This window comes from Amblyraja radiata, chromosome 29, assembly GCF_010909765.2.
Source record: "Amblyraja radiata isolate CabotCenter1 chromosome 29, sAmbRad1.1.pri, whole genome shotgun sequence".
NCBI classification, from domain to species: domain Eukaryota; kingdom Metazoa; phylum Chordata; class Chondrichthyes; order Rajiformes; family Rajidae; genus Amblyraja; species Amblyraja radiata.
In genome coordinates this window covers 22047034-22064185 of record NC_045984.1, presented here as the reverse complement: position 1 = coordinate 22064185, position 17152 = coordinate 22047034, and the positions used below count along the sequence as shown (strand labels likewise).

The following is a 17152-nucleotide window of genomic DNA, read 5'->3' as shown; positions in this document are numbered from 1 at the left end:
CAGAACAGGGTTATCTGTCACTTAAAGATGGACACAAAATGCTGGAGTAACTCAGCGGGACAGTCAGCATCTCTGGATAGAATGTATGGGAGACATTTCGGGTCGAAACCCTTCTTCAGACAGTCTGAAAAAGGGTCTTGACCCGAAACGTCACCCATTCCATCTATCCAGTGATGCTGCCTGCCCCACTGAGTTGCTCCAGAATTTTGTGTCTATCTTCGGTGTAAACCCGCATCTGCAGTTCCTTCCTAAACATTTAACTGTCACTTAAATGACTAAGAACCAATTATTTAAACCCAACCACAAACTCCAGCAAGAAACCACCAATCATTGTCTAAAATGGTCCAGCACAGTCTAGCGATTGGCCATTAATGCGGTGAATCCGTGTAACTTCACCCTTATCATAAACAGAACGGACAGATTGATGCTTATTTCTAAAGCAGTACTTGCCTCCACTACAGATTGCTTCTTTGGACCTAGTACTGACTTGGAAGACTGGAAGATGCAAATTACTGATGATGATTTCATTGTGAGGATTGAAGAGCCAGAAGAACAAATGGACCATGTCAACATTGCAGTTGACATCCCGAAAATCTGCGTTACATCAAGCCACGCGCCATACCAATGACTCCATTAAACGACTGCCGCTGATGTGGACAAGAAAAATAAGGGTGACAACAAAACCTCGCGACATTACGGAAATGTGCAGCTAGTTCCCGAGAGAGACAAAGATCCGTCCGAAAGATTTTTGAATATTGGGTCAATATTGCTGTAAAACGATACTGTAGCCAATTGTTGTTAAATTCAATTATATTTAAATGAATAAACTAAATAAACCAATTTCCCAAAGAACTTTTCTCCCTTTCCTGCATCAGCGTGGTAAATGGAATTAAATTGTTCAGGATATGTTCTCTGATTTCCACTTGACAAAGAATTGGTAGAAGTTGCTTTTATTCTTGTTAAGGGCTGTGGAGGTCAAGTCAGTGGATATTTTAAAGGCAGAGATAGACAGCTTCTTGGTTAGAATTGGTGTCCAGGGTTATGGGGAGAAGGCAGGAAAATGGGATTAGGAGGCAGTGATCAGCCATGATAGAATGGCAGAGTGGACTCTATGGGCCGAATGGCCTCATTCTACTCTGATAACTTGTGAACAATTAAGTGTTTTACTCAGCAGTGAAGCTGAGAATTTAATATGTGGAGCAAAGGAGATCTCAGTCGTAAACCGACAACTATTATCTGGGGAGAAAGCTTGTCACTGCTGGAGATACATATCGTATCATGTTCGCAGAACATGGAGCAGTACAGCACCGGAACTCTGTACTCTTAGTCTGAAGGACTGATGTTCTTCCTACCCCCATCCCAACCCCACCCTCCCCCACAACCCCACCTACGTTTACACCAGCCATGTTGTACTGAAGTCCTGAGCAGACATTAGTAAATGACAAAGGACGAAAAGACCTTGCTCGGTGCTGGTACATGGAACAGTACAGCACAGGAGCAGGCCCTTTGGCCCACCATGTCTGTGCTGACCACGGTGCCAAGTTAAACTCATGCCATCTGCCTGCTCACGTATCCTATCTCTTCATTCCCTACCTGTTTGTGCGCTAGTCTAAATGCCTCTCAAACATTACTACCCTATCTGCTTCCACCAACTCCACTGGCAGCACGTTCCAGGCACCCAACTTGTCTTGAGGTTATGAGATTCTAGCAACCTTCCTGTAACGGCGGATCATACAACACGCTGTACTTTCTCTCTACAAGATGAACCCTCCTTATACTCACAGCCATCTCCAGAGTATTTCTGCCTGGATAGCACGTACAATTTTTCACGGTACCACGGTACACGTGACAATAATAAACCAATACAAATACTAATAAGGAGGACCTACTGCCTGGTGAGACCGCATCTAGAGCATTGTGTGCAATTTTGGTCTCCTAATTTGAGGAAGGACATTATTGCAATTGAGCGAGTGTAGCGTAGGTTCACCAGGTTAATTCCTGGGATGGCGGGACTGACATACAATGAAAGAATGGGTCGACTGGGCTTGTATTCATTGGAATTTTGAAGGATGAGAGAGGATCTTATAGAGACATATAACATTCTTAAAGGTTGGACAGGCTAGATGCAGGAAAAATGTTCCCGGTGTTGGGGGAGTCCAGAACCAGGGGGTCACAGTTTAAGAATAAGGGATAGGCCATTTAGGACTGAGATGAGGAAAACCTTCTTCACCCAGAGAGTTGTGAATCTGTAATTCTCTGCCACAGAAGGCAGTGGAGGCTAATTCACTGGATGTTTTCAAGAGAGAATTAGATTTAGCACTTAGGGCTAAAGCAATCAAGGGATATGGGGGAAAAGCAGGAACGGGATACTGATTTTGGATGATCAGCCATGATCGATCACATTGAATGGCGGTGATGGCTCGAAGGGTCGATTGGCCTATTCCTGCACCTATTTTTCTATGTTTCTATCTGATTTTTAATTCACAGATTTTACTCAATTGGAAAATGTTAGGCTAATTTAGTACCTCAAAATTATAGGTCAGGAATTGAGGCTAAAATATTGTCTCCAGGACCTTTACAATAGAGCCCCCTTTTCAATAGGAATCACAAAAAAAACTTCTATGTTAGCTGCCTTTCATAAGCTCCACCCTAATGTTCTGCATTGAAGACAAAGTGCTTTGTTGGAATCTGCAACAGGAATTCATAAAATGCACATTAAAGATACCAGTAACAGCTCAAAGTTCTCTATGTTAGCTGTAAATTTGGGGAGTTGATGCTTCGATTTCCAAGGGTCTCTGTATAAAAGCAGAGTTTAATCTGCAAATTTGAGCACAAAACTGGGTGAGCACTGCATGAATCTCACTCTCCAGAAACAAAACCTACCACCCGCTCCCAGCGAAAAAAAGATTTCAAAGTCCATTCTTTCGTTGTTTATTTGCAAAAGCACCAGATAATAATATAGCTCATGTTGAATTAAATCTTCAGGTTGTTACTGTGCTTTCACTAAAACTCCCATGCAATATTCATAAAACAAAGCTTATTTTTAAAGGTCCTAGTATTCCTAAATATTCATGAGCATTTATTAGTTTAATTGCACACAACTAAATTGCCTGCAGTGCTCAGTACTTTGATCCTTGGCTTGCCCTATAGATCAGAGCACTCAGGTCACCTGTACTCATTGTTTGGCACCATCTTAGATTCACCTGGTGAAAATGGCTTTACCCTGGCAACCCCTTATTGTTCTGCTTTTAATCAACACTGCAAGTGCACAGAGCCGTAAGTACTATCTTATTATTTTTCCGTGCTCTCTCTCTCTCTCTCTCTCTCTCTCTCTCTCTCGAGAGAGAGAAACCCGAGTTGTAACTCTGTTTACAAGGAGGAAGTGTCCAATGAAAAGATTTTTATTATGAAGAGTCAAAAGTCATTTTAATTCTGCCCATTCACTTTTACAGTAAACCTGATGTTCCAAGCAACCTACCCCACTGAGGGCTGTTTTATTTTAATTCTTGCAGAAATGGAAATTAGAGTTGTGGGATATCTCTTCCTGGAAATGTGTGCCCAGAGCTCTAACTTTTAAGTTTAACATTTCCTGTAAATTTTACCCTTTGGGAGATTTTATGGGCACAGATAAACATTTATTGAACAGTGTCAATTGGAATACTTGTCTATATTTATGGACCCTTGAATAAAAACATGTTTTAGTTTAAAAAAATCAGGCCCTTCAGCCCACTGAATCCATGCACACTATCAATCACCCATTCATATTAGTTCAGCGTGATCCCACTTTGTCATCCACTCCCTACACATTTGGAGCAATTAACACAGGCCAATTAACCAACAAATCCACTCGCCTTATTGTCTATTATTGTCATGTGCACCGTTGTCAGGTACTGTGAACAGCTTTGTTTTGCATGGTATCCGAACAGGCCAGATAATATCACACATAAATATGCTCAAGCAAAACTCAAGTACAACAGTTTGAGCAAAGAGGAAGACATATAGTGTGGAATATAGTTTCTCAGCATTGAAGCAAAGCAATTCCAGAGATGAAGTCTAATGTCTGTGATGTGATGTAGGAGAAGCACTAATACCCTGGCTTATGGAAGGGCCGTTCAGAAGCCTGATACCCGAGGGGAAAAAGCTGTTCCTGAGTCTGGTGGTGCACGCTTTGAAGGGAATAATAATAATAATAATAATACATTTTATTTTCGGGCGCCTTTCAAATCTCAAGGACACCTTACAAAGATTAACAGAAGAGAAAAAAACATATAGTCGGAGAAAAATAAATAATAAGGACATCATCAATATACAAATTAAAGATAGAAATCGCTCCAAAGACATAAAATCAAAAAAATAATAATCAAAAAGCACAATGTGAAGAGAGAGCAGCGGCAGCTAAAGCGCGCCAGCGTCCACTCTCCCTTCCGACAGCCATCTTGGACACAGACTAACATAGTAACTACACACACAAAAATCATCCCCCCACAGTGGTTACCACTGTGGGGGAAGGCGCAAAGTCCAGTCCCCAACCCCAGTTCTCCCAAAGTCAGGCCTATTGAGGCCACCGCTATTGCCTCTACGGAGGCCCGATGTTCCTGGCCGTTCTGGCCAGGTGGAGTTGCCCCGGCGTCGGGAGAGTCCTCACAGTGGCTGGGCCACCTGGAACGGCCGCTTCCTAGCAGGGGATTGTCGGCCTCCGAAGCCGACAGGGACGCACCGGGTTGGAGAGGTTGAACAGGCTACGACTTTAGTCCTTGGAGGCTGAGGGATGATCTGATAGAAGTGTATAAAACTATGAGTGTAGATAGAGTGAATGCACAGAGTCTTCCCAAGGTTAAGGGAATCAAGAACCAGAGGACATACAGTAGGAATGGGGCAAAGAAGGAATGACCAGGGTGAGAAAGGTCTATCTTTATGTTGGCTGCTTTGCAGAGGTAGCGTGAAGTGGAGATGAAGTCAATTGGGTGGACTATGGTCTGTATGACAGGCTGTGCTACACAACTCTCTTCGATTTGTTGCTGTGTCTTAAACCGAGCTCTGATGCAACTCTACAGTATACTTTCTATGTAATAACAGGAACTGCAGATGCTGGTTTATACCAAAGACACAGACAAAGACACAGTATGCTTTTTATGGTGAATCTGGTGTAATAATTGTACACTCTTTAGGTGTCTCTTAAGAGTCATTTTACTTGTAAGGGAAAAGTGTTCAATTAAACAATATTCAATGTTAAGTCAAAAATAATGTTAATTTTGTCTATTCACCTTTGCACTGAAATCTGATGTTTCAAACTAATTTGTCAGGACTTGAGGGCCTGAGCCATAGGGAGAGGTTGAACAGGCTACGACTTTAGTCCTTGGAGGCTGAGGGATGATCTGATAGAAGTGTATAAAACTATGAGTGTAGATAGAGTGAATGCACAGAGTCTTCCCAGGATTAAGGGAATCAAGAACCAGAGAACATACAGTAGATTTAAAGTGAGAGGGCCTAGATTTACTATAAATCTGAGGAGCAACTTTTTTATTCAGAAGGTGGTGGGTATACGAAATAAGCTGCCAGAGGAGATAGTTGAGGCAGGTACTATAACAACATTTAAAAGATGCTTGGAGATTTATAGGGATAGGAAAGGTTTCAAGAGATTTGGGCCAAAAACAAGAAACTGAGAGTAGCTTAGATTTGATATCTTGGTCGGCATGAACGAGTTGGGCTGAAAGGTCTGTTCCCGTGCTGTATGACTATGTGCTGGCAACTCATCGCGCCAACCAAACGCACATAGTTCAATAAGTTAGACAAAAAATGCTGGAGAAACTCAGCGGGTGAGGCAGCATCTATGGAGCGAATGAAATAGGCGATGTGTTTCGGGCCGAGACCCTTCTTCAGCCCACCCGCACATCAGTCTGAAGCAGGACTCGACCTGAAACGTCGCCTATTTCCTTCGCTCCATAGATGCTGCCTCACCCGCTGAATTTCTTCAGCAGTTTTGTCTACCTTCGATTTTCCAGCATCTGCAGTTCCTTCTTGAACAAATAGTTCAATGTTAATTGTTTTCTATGATTTGATATGTAACTATGATTTACAATGGACATTATTTTGGTTGCACTATATAATATAATAATAATATATCTTTTATTGTCATTGCACGTCAGTGCAACGAGATTTAGTGTGCAGCTCCACTGATGTACAAGAAAGGTAAATAAATACAATACATAAATAAACAAGCTGAATTGATTGACGTGACCATCTGAGGGAGACTGTCCAAAGGGGGTGGGTGGGGGGGCACTCATTAGGGCCGGTTCAGAGCCGCTATAGCAATTGGGATAAAACTGTTCCTGAGTCTGGAGGTTCGGGCGTAGAAGGCCTTGTAACGTCTGCCGGAGGGAAGTAGTTGAAACAGACCGTGGCAGGGGTGTGATGAGTCCTTATGGATGCTGAGGGCCTTCCTGAGGCACCGCGTGTGGTAGATGCCCTCCAAGGCTGGTAGCTCTGTCCCGATGATCCGCTGCGCTCTGTTGACGACGCGCTGAAGAGCTCTCCTCTCCGCCTCCGTGCAGCTGAGATACCACACAGAGATGCCATACGTTAGTATGCTCTCTGTGGTGCAGCGGTAGAACGTTGTCAGCAGCTGTTGGGGCAGACCAGTCTTTTTTAATGTCCTCAGGAAGAACAGTCGTTGCTGTGCCTTCTTGACCAGCGCGGCGGTGTTTGTGGACCATGTGAGGTCTTCTGAAATGTGAGTGCCCAGAAACTTAAAGCTGGACACTCTCTCCACACTTTCCCCATAAATGGAGATGGGGCATATTCTCCAGAATGGGACCTCCTGAAGTCAATGATCAGCTCCTTGGTCTTGGAGGTGTTTAGTGCCAAGTTGTTATTGGTGCACCAGTCCGCCAGGTTCTGCACCTCCGCTCTGTAGTTTGTTTCATCACCGTTGGTGATCAGCCCAATCACTGTTGTGTCGTCTGCAAACTTCACGATGGTGTTGGTGTCGAATGCAGGGACACAGTCGTGAGTGAGTACTTTGGTTTAGCACTTTTATGGGCTGATAAGCTAGTACTATTGATTTTTTAATTTGTTTTAGTATTGCTTATCATATGGAGAACAAAGGAACTGCAGATTGTGATTTACAAACAAAAACTCGAGGTGCTGGAGTAACTAAGCAAGTCAGGCAGCAACTCTATAGGACATGGATAGGTGACGTTTTCAGGTCGGGACCCTTGTTCAGATTGATTGTCGTAGCGGGAGAAAGTTGGAAGAGGGGGGAGGTGATTGGCAGATGGGTGGAGTAAGTGACAAATGCTAGAGATGAAAAGGAGACAAAAAGGTGTTAGACAAGGAGAGAAGAGGAGGGATATGTGTAGGTAGAGGAAGGGGTATACATGGAAGGAATGGAAGGATTATTTTTATGATACTGCCTGTAAGGAAAATTCATTTCGTTGTCTCTAATTGAGACAATGACAATAAATTTGAATACAATACAATACAATACAATACAATACAATACAATACATTTATTCTCCTGTTATTGCATTGGTGCGTTTGTAAAGCTGCAGGGAGTAAGGATTTCACTTTTCTGTTGCTGGTACATATGATGACTAAACACTCTTAGCTTCTCTCTTCATAAGGGTGGCACAGTGGCACAACTGGTGCCAGAGGCCTGGGTTTGATCCTGACCACTCCTGCCTGTGTGGAGTTTGCATGATCTTCTGGGTGCTCCAGTTTTCACCCATTTCCCAAGGTCATGTGTATTTGTTGGTTAATGGGTCGCGGTGAAATTGCTCCTAGAGTGGATGAGAGAATGGGATAACTTACAGCTAATGGGAATGGGTGACCAGACCGATGGTCGCCGCAGACACGGTGGGCCAAAGAGCTTGTTTCCATGCTGTATCACTAAAACTAAAACAATAGTTTAAAACAATATTCAGTAATAAATTAGTTTGATCCTGACTATGGGTGCAGTCTGCATGGAGTTTGTACATTCTCCTTGTGACCGCATGTGTTTTCTCCGAATGCCCCAGTTTCCTCCCACATTCCAAAGACCAACAGCTTTGTAGGTTATTTGGCTTTGGTAAATTGTCCCTAGTGTGTAGGATAGAACGAGTGAACGGGGAATCGCTGGTCGGCACGGACTCAGTGGGCCGAAGGGCCTGTTTCCAAGCTGTATCTCTAAACTAAGTGCTTTAAAATGTACCCAATGAAAGGCCAAAAGTGAACAACTGCTTCGTGAGATACTTTTTGATAAGTTTAATGAGTATCTTAAACTACCTTTGAGCTTTGTTTCAAAGGTTCAGCAAAAGCAGACACTCCCCTGGCCTGGCAACCTTGGCTGGTTGGATTCACCGCTGTCATTGTGTTCCTCTTCATTGTCTTTTTTGCAATGATAATCAAGAAGGTTCTGCACGGAAAGTAAGTAAATGCATTGTATCTACTTTGTTTTAGATATTAAATTTCCAAGGTCAAAGAATCAGCAAGACATTCAAGAGAGAGAACATAGAACAGTACAGCACAGGAATAGGCCCTTTGGCCCACAATGTCTGTGTCGGACATGATACCTACTTAAACTAATCTCTGCCTGCATGTGATCCATATCCTCCCAAACCCTGCATACCTTCTAAATGCCACTATCGTATCTGCTTCCACCACCATCTCTGGCAGTGTGTTCCAGGCACCCACCACAAGCCACACACATGCCTCTACTCCTTCATGAGACAGAGGAAATTCAGCAAGTCTCCAATGACTCCTACGAACTTCCACAGAAACCACAGAAAGCATGATGTGGGGTTGCATCGCAACTTGGTTTGGGAACATCTCTGCCTACGACTGCAAGAAATTGCAGATTTGTGGATGTACTCCAGTCCACCACACACACCAAACTCCCCACCCTTGACTCCATCTACACTTCACGCTGGCTTAATAAAGCAGTCAACATAATCAAAGGCCTTTCCCACCCCAGTCATTCCTTCTTCACCCACCTCCCATTGGGCAGAACATACAGAAGCTTGAAGGTGGGCACCACAGACTCAAGAACAGCTTCTTCCCTTCCATTATCAGGCTTCTGAAAGGGCTTCCAGAAGCTAGGGTACTACCCAATGCACCTCTACTCGATTGTGTACATTGGACTTTGACTCACTGTAATGCTTCAATGCTGAGAACTATATTCTTCACTTTATACCTTCCCCTCTGCTCTTCCTATTGTACTTGAGTTTGACTTGATTGTATTTATGAATGGTTTACCTGATCTAATTGAATAGCATTGGGGACAATCAGCGATGACAATCAGCCATGATCACAATGAATGGCTCGAATGGCCGAATAGCCTCCTCATGCACATATTTTCTATGTTTCTATCTCTATATTTCTAAAACAATGCTTTTCATTCTACCTTGGTACATGTGACAATAATAAACCTAAACCTATATATTTTTTCTGTGTATAAACAATTGTTGCACACACCTCCTTTAAACTATGCCCCTCTCCCCTCAAAACTATGCCCTCTAGTCCCTGACATTTCCACCCTGGGAAAATGCTTCTGACTGTCTACCCAATCTATGCCTCTCGTAATTTTATATACTTCTTTCAGGACTCTCCTCAATGTCTGATTTTCCGGAGAAAACAATCCAAGTTTGTCCAACCCCTAATCCAGTCAGCATTCAGGTGGTGCCAGTCAGCGATGGCAGCCTCGCCAACAGTCTGTCTGTCCTTTCCCCTTTTTAAAATTATTTTATAGTGTGTTTTAAAAGTATGTGTTAATGTTCTCTGGTTTTTTTAATGTGGGGGAGGGGGTTGGGGGAAACCTTTTTCAATCTCTTACCTGGCCGGAGAAGTGACTTTTTTCCGGATCGTATCTCTGGTCGCTCTGCGGCCTAACATCATGGAGCTGGCGGCCTTGCTCGAGACTGACTTTGAGCCCCATTGCGGAGCCATGGACTTACCATCGGAGCCTGCGATCCCTTGCCTGGGATCGACGCTCCAACCACGGCCTTCGCATTTCTACAATCAGTAGCTTGCAGTCTCGGGTAGAGACTGTAAGTCTCGGAGTCATGGGCACACTACAGCAAGCATCTCAAAGTACGGAAGAGATACCACCAATGTTGCTTCCGTAAATTCCCTCTTTTCCACTAACAGGATAAGTGGACTAACATCAATGTCCACTCCCAGGCTAACATCCCCAGCACAGACTCTCTATTGCAGTAAGGTAGCTCTGAGGGGCAGACCATACCATTTGCACAGCCAATGCCAGTCCACAGTGGACCCACAATATATTTGCCCTTTCTTCTAAATCACAAATGGCCATCAGTGAGGGTGCATGGGCAATGCTGACATATAGTTTAGTCCGTGGGTTCTGTGTTAATACTGTAGAAGAATTGTTGTAATTTAATGACTCATTAAATTTTACAGGAACAAGGAAACTGATGATTCTTGCCTTGGGTTAAACACTGAGGAAAGGTAAGGCACTGTTTGTATAGGATCTTTATATTTTACTCGTATATTCAATTCAGTATTAGCTTTGGAACTTATTCTGCTCTTCACTGGTACAAAATACGTAAAATACCAGTGAATTTGATTAGTGGGGCTTTGATGTTAAAGGTCAAGTCTTTCTTTGTCAAACTTGTCGCTTGTGAAGGAAAATGAAAAAAAATAGTGTTTGGAGTTTGGGCCACACAGTGGCGCAGCGGTAGAGTTACTATCTTACAGTGCCAGAGACCCGGGTGCTGAGACATGGTTTATCTCTTGGCGTGTATACCTGGGGAAATATTGTTACATTTTATTTCCTCATTACATCCCACAGGAGCAAGGACATTGAAATGCTTGGCACCAACTCATGCCCTGGTGAAAGGTAGGGTGCTCAATAATCTACCTCATCTCCATCTTCCTGTCCTGACACCGTTTGATGTATTTGCTTTCTCTCCAAATATCTGTCGATCTCAGTCTTGACCATATCCAGCAATAGAGCATCAGAGCTGGCTGAGACAGAAATTCTCTGCACTCTGACTGAAGATATCTTCCTCAAGTCTGACATAAATAACCAACAGTATCTCACAATGCTATGATCAGGAACTATCCATGTTTCAATCAAGTAGCTTACTCATAAAGTAATAGGCCCAACTTGCCCACACCGACCAGCTACACTAGTCCCACTGCCCACATTTGGCCCATATCCCTCCATTCCTGTCCTATCCATGTACCTGTCTAATTGTTTCTTAAACGTTGGGATAGTCCCTGCCTCAACTACCTCCTCAAATCCGGTCAGCATTCGGGTGGCGCCATCTGCGATGGCAGCCTTGCCCACAGACTGTCTGTCCTTTCGTCTTTTTTGTTATTTTTAGTGTGTTTTAAAAGTGTATGTTAATGTTCTCTGGTTTGTTTTATGTGGGGGAGGGGATTGGGGGGAAACATTTTTCAATCTCTTACCTGGCCGGAGATGTGTTTTTTTCCCCGGATCGTATCTCTGGTCGAACTGCGGCCTAACTCAAGGCCTCTGGCCGCCTTGCTCGAGACTGACTTTGAGCCCCATCGCGGAGCCATGGACTTACCATCGGAGCCTGCGATCCCTTGCCTGAGATCGACGCTCCAACCATGGCCTTCGCATTTCAACAGCCAGTAGCTTGCAGTCTCGGGTAGAGACTGATGTCGGGAAGCTCCAAGCTACAAGAGGATCGACCAGCCCCGACCTGGAGTCCGATCGCACGGCGCGGGGAGCAGAGATCCCCCTGATGCAGGAACTTGATCGTCCCGATGCGGAGGTCTCAACTGCCGGCTGCGGGAGCCAAGATCGCCCCGACAACAGAAGGTTCGAGTGCCCCAACCGTGGGAGAACAAAGAAGGGAAGAAAATGGAACATTTTTTGCCTTCCATCAAAGTGAGGAATGTGGGGATGTCGCTGTTGGATGTTCATATTAAAAATATATTTGTGTGTCTAGTTGCTCTTTATTGGCACGACTGTTTTGCAAATCAAATTCCTCATTTGTTGCAAAACATACTTGGCTTATATATTACTATTCTGATTATGATTCTGGTAAACCTTTCATGAACCCTCTCCAAAGCATCCACATCTTTCCTGGAATGGAGAAGACCTCCCACACATTGTAGTGAAGGAGGACACCGATAATAACATTGTGTGATAATAAACAGGTGTATTGGGGAGTATCTTTGGCCTTGACTCTGGGAAGAGTGAGTGAAGATAGAGTCTGTGGACCCTACATGGGACTTTTGATTTACCTGCCCTCCTGTAAGTTTCTGAGTCATGGGCACACTACAGCAAGCATCTCAAAGTACGGAAGAGATACAACAAATGTTGCTTCCATAAATTCCCTCGTTTGCATCAACAGGATAAGTGGACTAACATCAATGTCCACTCCCAGGCTAACATCCCCAGCACAGACTCTCTATTGCAGTAAGGTAGCTCTGAGGGGCAGACTATACCATTTGTACAGCCAACACCAGTCCACAATGGGCCCACAATTTATTTGCCCTTTCTTCTAAATCGCAAATGACCATCAGTGAGGGTGCATGGGCAATGCTGACATATAGTTTAGTCCGTGGGTTCTGTGTTAATACTGCGGAAGAATTGTTGTAATTTATTTACTCGTTAAATTTTACAGGAACAAGGAAACTGATGATTCTTGCCTTGGGTTAAACACTGAGGAAAGGTAAGGCACTGTTTGTATAGGATCTTTATATTTTACTCTTATATTCAATTCAGTATTAGCTTTGGAACTTATTCTGCTCTTTACAGGTACAAAATACGTAAAATACCAGTGAATTTCATTAGTGGGGCTTTGATGTTAAAGGTCAAGTCTTTCTTTCTCAAACTTGTCGCTTGTGAAGGAAAATGAAAAAAATAGTGTTTGGAGTTTGGGCCACACCGTGGCGCAGCGGTAGAGTTACTATCTTACAGTGCCGGAGACCCGGGTGCTGAGACATGGTTTATCTCTTGGCGTGTATACCTGGGGAAATATTGTTACATTTTATTTCCTCATTACATCCCACAGGAGCAAGGACATTGAAATGCTTGGCACCAACTCATGCCCTGGTGAAAGGTAGGGTGCTCAATAATCTACCTCATCTCCATCTTCCTGTCCTGACACCGTTTGATGGATTTGCTTTCTCTCCAAATATCTGTTGATCTCAGTCTTGACCATATCCATCAATAGAGCATCAGAGCTGGCTGAGACAGAGATTTCCAAAGTTTCTCTGCACTCTGACTGAAGACACCTTCCTCAGCTCGGACATAAATAACCAACAGTATCTCACAATGTTATGATCAGGAACTATCCATGTTTCAATCAAGTAGTTTACTCATGGAGTCATAGGCCCAACTTGCCTAGACCGGCCAGCTACACTAGTCCCACCTGCCCACATTTGGCCCATATCCCCCCATTCCTGTGCTATCCAAGTACTTGTCTAACTGTTTCTTAAACATTGGGATAGTCCCTGCCTCAACTACCTCCCCTGGCAGCTTGTTCCATACACCCACCATCCTTTGTGTGAAAAAGTTACTTCTCAGATGCCTATTAAATCTTTTCCCCTTCACCTTAAACCTGTGTCCTCTGGTCCTCAATTTCCCTACTCTGGGCAAGAGACTCCATGCATTTAGTTTTGTTTACCCATGGTCACAATAAAGCTGTTCACAGTGTACAGGATAAATAGTATAACATTCAGTGTAAAATAAAGTCTAATAAAGTCCAATTGGAGATGGTTCAAAGGTCTCCAATGCAATGGGGTAGATGGGAGACCAGGGCCACTCTCTAGCGAGTGAGAGGATGGTTCAGTTGCCTGAAAACAGCTGGGAGCAAACTGTCCCTGAATCTGGAGGTATCCATTTTCAAACTTCTATACCTCCTCCCCTATGGGCTGGGGGTGAAGAGGGAGTGACCGGGGTGAGACTCATCTGTGATTTGCATCAAAAGCTAATTTGGAGATCTATTCTGTTTTTCAATCCCCACTTCTTTCCTTCTGAAGTAATATTTGCTGCTTTTTCTCTCTTTCTCCTTCTAAATCGCAGCTGGCCATGTGTGAGGATGAATTGGCACTGCTGAGATCTGGTTTATTCCTTGGTTGCTGAGTTACAGCTGGATGTAGATTAGTTACAGAAATAGCCCGGAGAAATGGCAGGTGGAGTTTAATCCAAGCAAGTACTTTGGGAGGTCAAATATAAAAGAAATATAGAATTAATAGCACGACCTCAACAGCAGTATGGAGGGATCTTCGATGTACAGAGAGATCATGGGGTCCAAGCCCATAACTCCCTGAAAGTGACTACACAATTAAACAGAGTGCTAAAGAAGGCATATAACATGGGGGCATTGAGTATAAGAGTTAGGAAGTCATCATGCAGGTTTGCAGAACTTTGGGTAGGCTGCATTTGGCTATTGTGCGTACTTCTGCTTGCTCTATTATGGAATGGGACGTGGAGGCATTGGAAAGAGTACACAGGAGGTTTACTAGAATGATGCCTGGATTAGGGGGGGCATTACCTACAGGAAACGTTGTCCAGACTTGGATTGTTTTCTCTGGAATGCCGGAGGTTGCGGGGAGACTTGATAGAAGTATATACAATTGTGAGAGGCTTAGATAGTGTAGACAGTCAGAATCTTTTTCTCAGGATGAAAAAATCAAATACTGGAGGGCATAGCTTTAAAGATTACTATCTAAATGGCGTCATGTTGGGAAAAGGGGAAGTACAACGGAATCTGGGGGTCCTTGTACATCAGTCTATGAAAGTAAGCATGCAGGTACAGCAGGCAGTGAAGAAAGCGAATGGCATGTTGGCCTTTATAACAAGAGGAATCGAATATAGGAGCAAAGAGGTCCTTCTGCAGTGGTACAGAGCCCTAGTGAGACCACATCTGGAGTATTGTGTGCAGTTTTGGTCCCCTAATTTGAGGAAGTACATTCTTGCTATTGAGGGAATGCAGCGTAGGTTTACAAGGTTAATTCCCGGGATGGTGGGACTGTCATATGCTGAGAGAATGGAGCAGCTGGGCTTGTACACTCTGGAGTTTAGAAGGATGAGAGGGCATCTCATTGAAACATATAAGATTATTAAGGGTTTGGACATGCTAGAGGTAGGAAACATATTCCCGATGTTAGGGGAGTCTAGAACCAGGGGCCACAGTTTAAGAATAAGGAGAAAACCATTTAGAATGGAGATGAGGAAACACTTTTTCACACAGAGAGTTGTGAGTCTGTGGAATTCTCTGCCTCGGAGGGCGGTGGAGGCAGGTTCTCTGGATGCTTTCCAGAGAGAGCTAGATAGGGCTCTTAAAAATAGCGGAGTCAGGGGATATGGGGAGAAGGCAGGAATGGGGTACTGATTGTGGATGATCAGCCATGATCACATTGAATGGCGGTGCTGGCTGTCTATTGTCTAAAGTTTAAAGGAGATATGCGGGACATGTTTTTTTAAATACAGAGAGCGATGAGTTCCTAGAAACCGCTACCAGGGTTTGTGGTTGAGGCAGATGTGATAATGACATTTAAGAGCCTTCTGGATAGGCATTTGGACATGTTGGAAATGGGTGGATATAGATTTAGTTTATATTAGACAGATAAGAGTTGGTCTTGGCATCATGTTTGGCACAGACTTTGTGGGCTGAAGGACCTTTTCTTGTGCTGTACTGTTCGATGTTCTGCATAACAGAAATATCTGCGAAAGGATTGCTATGTTTTATTATTCATTAAATTTTCCAGGAGCAAGAAGGCTGGAGACTCCAGCAGGGACTTAACCATTGAAGAAAGGTAGGGCAATGTCCTGTACAATCGTTTTCATGTTTTACAATAAACATTAACGAGACGAAGGAATTAAAAGTAACATTAGCAAATTTGCAGATGACACAAAGCTGGGTGGCAGTGTGAACTGTGAAGAGGATGCTGTGAGAATGCAGAGTGACTTGGACAGGTTGGGTTAATGGGCAGATATATGGCAGATGCAGTATAATGTGGATAAATGTGAGGTTATCCACTTTGGTGGCAAGAACAATTAACTAATTAGTTAATTGCAAAGATAAGTATGGAACAAGCTGCCAGAGGAGGTAGTTGAGGCTGGGACTATCCCATTGTTTAAGAAACAGTTAGACAGGTACATGGATAGGACAGGTTTGGAGGGATATGGACCAAGCGCAGGCAAGTGGGACTAGTGTAGTTGGGACATTGCTGGCGGTGTGGGCGATTTGTGCCAATGGGCCTGTTTCCACACTGTGTCACTCTAGGACTATGACTCTATGACTCTATAAAGGATTTGATTTTTATTTTAGTTTAGTTTATTATTGTCACGTGTACAGTGAAAAGCTTTTTTGTTGCATGCTATCCAGTCAGCTTCTTCTTCTTTTGAGTCCATCTTGCTACAAATGTTGACATCGCTGTCATCGTCCGTCCTGAAAAGGACGTAAGCTCCCGTCGACAATCGGTGGGAGCCACCACTTGTTACAATAAATGATGGTGGGGAGCAGAATTAGCTCGGGATACTTCCAGTTTCCAGCCCCGCGACGTGGACGCTTCTGCTATGGGGCCATCCAGCCAGTGAAAAGCATTACAATCCAGCCATCCACAGTATAAAATAAATAATGTTTAATGCAAGATAAAGTCCAGTACAGTCCACTTAAAGATACTTCAAAGGCCTCCAATGAAGTAGATAGTGGGTCAGGTCGGCTCTCTAGTGAGGACAGGCCAGTTCAGTTGCTTGATAACAGCTGGGACTGGGAGGAAACTGTCCCTGAATCTGGAGGTATACATTTTCACACCACAGTACCGCTTGCCTGATGGGAGAATGGAGAAGAGAGAGTGAGACTCATCATTGATTATGCTGGTGACCTTGTCGAGGCAGCGTGATTCTTGGAGACTCTCCTCATCTCTCTAAAGGGATTGATGGGGAAGCCACAATACACCAGCTGATCATATGTACATATTCTTAATGCAGATAAACACATGTAAATGATTGTTTCTAACTGTATCTATGTCCTGATTTAGAACTTCAGACCGTGAGGAATCTAAGGGAATCTCTAACCCAATGGATAAGGATAAAATGTCCAGCCTCTGAAGTGCTCTAATTGGAATCGTGCCGATGAGTTCATTGTCATCCCTCCAAGGATAAAATGTTTATTTTCCTTTGAATGTATAAAGTGACAACTCGGTAATTAAAATCTTTCACTCTCTC

General features: G+C 43.7%; 1 protein-coding gene across 1 annotated transcript; it reads left to right on the top strand.

Annotated features, from left to right (window-relative positions):
• The first annotated feature begins 2889 nt into the window (after positions 1 to 2889).
• LOC116989731 (small integral membrane protein 24-like) lies at positions 2890 to 15742 on the top strand. The gene is made up of 7 exons (XM_033047326.1): positions 2890 to 3276; positions 8283 to 8403; positions 10396 to 10443; positions 10787 to 10834; positions 12600 to 12647; positions 12990 to 13037; positions 15691 to 15742. Exons 1-7 carry the CDS (start codon positions 3213 to 3215, stop codon positions 15740 to 15742), a joined length of 429 nt encoding a protein of 142 aa, XP_032903217.1. The 5' UTR covers positions 2890 to 3212.
• Positions 15743 to 17152: the final 1410 nt, after the last annotated feature.